Below are 3,066 nucleotides of genomic sequence, written 5' to 3' on the forward strand. Positions count from 1 at the left end.
CGGTGGTGGTGGTGGTGGTGAAGGCGGTGGTGGTGTTGGTGGTGGTGGTGATGGCGGTGGAGATGGTGCCGGTGGTGATGGCGGCAGTGGAGGTAGTGATGGTGGTGGTGATGGTGATGGTGGTGATGGTGATGGTGGTGGTGATGGTGGTGGTGATGGTGGTGGTGGTGATGGTGGTAATGGTGGCGGTGGTGATGGTGGCGGTGGCGGTGGTGGTGATGTTGGTGGTGGTGATGGTGGTGGTGGTAGTGGTGGTGGTGGTGATGGTGGGGTGGTAATGGTGGCGGTGGTGATGGTGGTGGTGGTGATGGTGGTGGTGGTGGTGGTGATGGTGGTGGTGATGGTGGTGGTGATGGTGGCGGTGGTGGCGGTGGTGGCGGTGGTGATGGTGATGGTGGTGGTGGTGATGGTGGTGGTGGTGGTGATGGTGGCGGTGGTGGTGATGGTGGTGATGGCGGCGGTGGTGGTGATGGTGGCGGTGGTGGTGGTGGTGGTAGTGATGGTGGTGGTGATGGTGTTGGCGGTGGTGATGGTGTTGGTGGTGGTGATGGTGGTGGTGATGGTGGTAGTGATGGTGGTGATGGTGGTGGCGGTGATGATGGTGTGCACGCGCACACACGTGCACACACACACACACACGTGCACACACACACGTACACACACACACACACACGTACACACACACACACACACACGTACACACGTACACACACACATACACACACACACGTACACACACACATGCACACACACACGTACACACACACACACGTACACACACACACACACACGTACACACACACACACACGTACACACACACACACACACCGCCTGACCTCTGGATGAACCTCTTGACGACGTCCATGCCGGCGTTGAGTTCGCTGAGTGCCAGGATGTACTCCTGGGTGAAGACGCGCAGACGCGGGCACTTGCCAAAGTCCTGTCACGCGTGTCACACGCAGAGAACACGCGTGTCACACGCACACGCAGAACACGCGTGTCACACACACACACACAGAACACGCGTGTCACACACACACACAGAGCACGCGTCACACACACACACAGAACACGCGTGTCACACACACACACACAGAGCACGCGTGTCACACGCACAGAACACGCGTGTCACACGCACAGAACACGCGTGTCACACACACACACAGAACACACGCGTCACACACACACAAAGAGCACGCGTCACACACACACACAGAACACGCGTCACACACAGAGCACGCGCGTCACACACACACACACAGAACACGCGCGTCACACACACACACAGAACACGCGCGTCACACACACACACACAGAACACGCGTGTCACACACACACAGAACACGCGTGTCACACGCACAGAGCACGCGTGTCATATACAAACACACTCACCCACACTAATTCCACACTCAAAGACAAAGATCACCCGTGTAGCCTTAACAGACTGTAGGGGCAAGTGCTGTTAGCGAGCACCTATGAAGGCCGGCACGGCACACGAGGGGGTGGGTGGCCAGCACCACGCCCGGCCGCCTTTGTCTCCCCAGTGGCGATGTTCACTACACAGCGCACCAGGTACTCATTAGAGGCTGAGTCTACCTAGGGGAGGCCTAGGAACGGTTTAGCTAATCGTCAGCGATGTCAGCCGCGAGCGGGATTCGAACTCGGGTCGCCGGGTTCGTAGCGCAGCGCTAATCACTACTACACCACCCTCACCCACCCTCCCTCACCACCCTCACCCCCCTCACCCACCACCCTCACCCACCCTCACCCACCCCCCTCACCCACCACCCTCACCCACCCCCCTCACCCACCCTCACCCACCCTCACCCACCACCCTCACCCACCCTCACCACCCCCCTCACCCACTCACCCTCACCCCCCTCACCCACCACCCTCACCCACCCTCACCCACCCCCCTCACCCACCACCCTCACCCACCCCCCTCACCCACCCTCACCCACCCTCACCCACCACCCTCACCCACCCTCACCACCCCCCTCACCCACTCACCCTCACCCCCCTCACCCACCACCCTCACCCACCCTCACCCACCCCCCTCACCCACCACCCTCACCCACCCCCCTCACCCACCCTCACCCACCCTCACCCACCACCCTCACCCACCCTCACCACCCCCCTCACCCACTCACCCTCACCCCCCTCACCCACCACCCTCACCCACCCTCACCCACCCCCCTCACCCACCACCCTCACCCACCCCCCTCACCCACCCTCACCCACCACCCTCACCCACCCTCACCACCCCCCTCACCCACCACCCTCACCCCCCTCACCCACCACCCTCACCCCCCTCACCCACCACCCTCACCCACCCTCACCACCCCCCTCACCCACCACCCTCACCCACCCTCACCCACCACCCTCACCCACCACCCTCACCCACCACCCTCACCCACCCACCCACACTCACCCACCCACCCACACTCACCCACACTCACCCACCCACCCACACTCACCCACCCACTCACCCACCCACCCACTCACCCACCCACCCACCCACCCACCCACTCACCCACCCACCCACTCACCCACCCACCCACCCACTCACCCACCCACCCACTCACCCACCCACCCACCACCCCCACCCACCCACCCCCCTCACCCTCACCCACCCACCACCCTCACCCACTCACCCTCACCCACCCTCACCCACCCTCACCCACCCTCACCCACCCCCCTCACCCACCCCCCTCACCCACCCTCACCCACTACACCCACCCACCCCCCCTCACCCTCCTCACCCACACTCACCCACTACACCCACCCACCCACCCTCACCCACCCACCACCCTCACCCACCCTCACCCACCACCCTCACCCACCCTCACCCACCCCCCTCACCCACCCTCACCCACCCTCACCCACCCTCACCCACCACCCTCACCCACCCTCATCCACCCACCCTCACCCACCCTCACCCACCACACACACCACCCTCACCACCCTCACCCACCACCCACACTCACCCACACTCACCCACACTCACCCACCCACCCTCACCCCCTCACTCACTCACCCTCACCCACCACCCACACTCACCCACA

At 63.5% G+C, this 3,066-nt stretch overlaps 1 protein-coding gene across 1 annotated transcript in view; it reads right to left on the reverse strand.

Moving 5' to 3' along the window:
• The window catches only part of LOC144952844 (C-Maf-inducing protein-like), a 95,782-nt gene that overhangs the window by 73,840 nt on the left and 18,876 nt on the right, over positions 1–3,066 (reverse strand). Inside the window, exon 2 of the mRNA XM_078883314.1 lies at positions 838–941. Within this exon, the coding sequence (XP_078739440.1) occupies positions 838–941 (104 nt within the window). The remainder of the gene's footprint in view (positions 1–837; positions 942–3,066) is intronic.

This window comes from Lampetra fluviatilis, chromosome 70 (assembly GCF_964198595.1).
Source record: "Lampetra fluviatilis chromosome 70, kcLamFluv1.1, whole genome shotgun sequence".
Lineage (NCBI taxonomy): Eukaryota > Metazoa > Chordata > Hyperoartia > Petromyzontiformes > Petromyzontidae > Lampetra > Lampetra fluviatilis.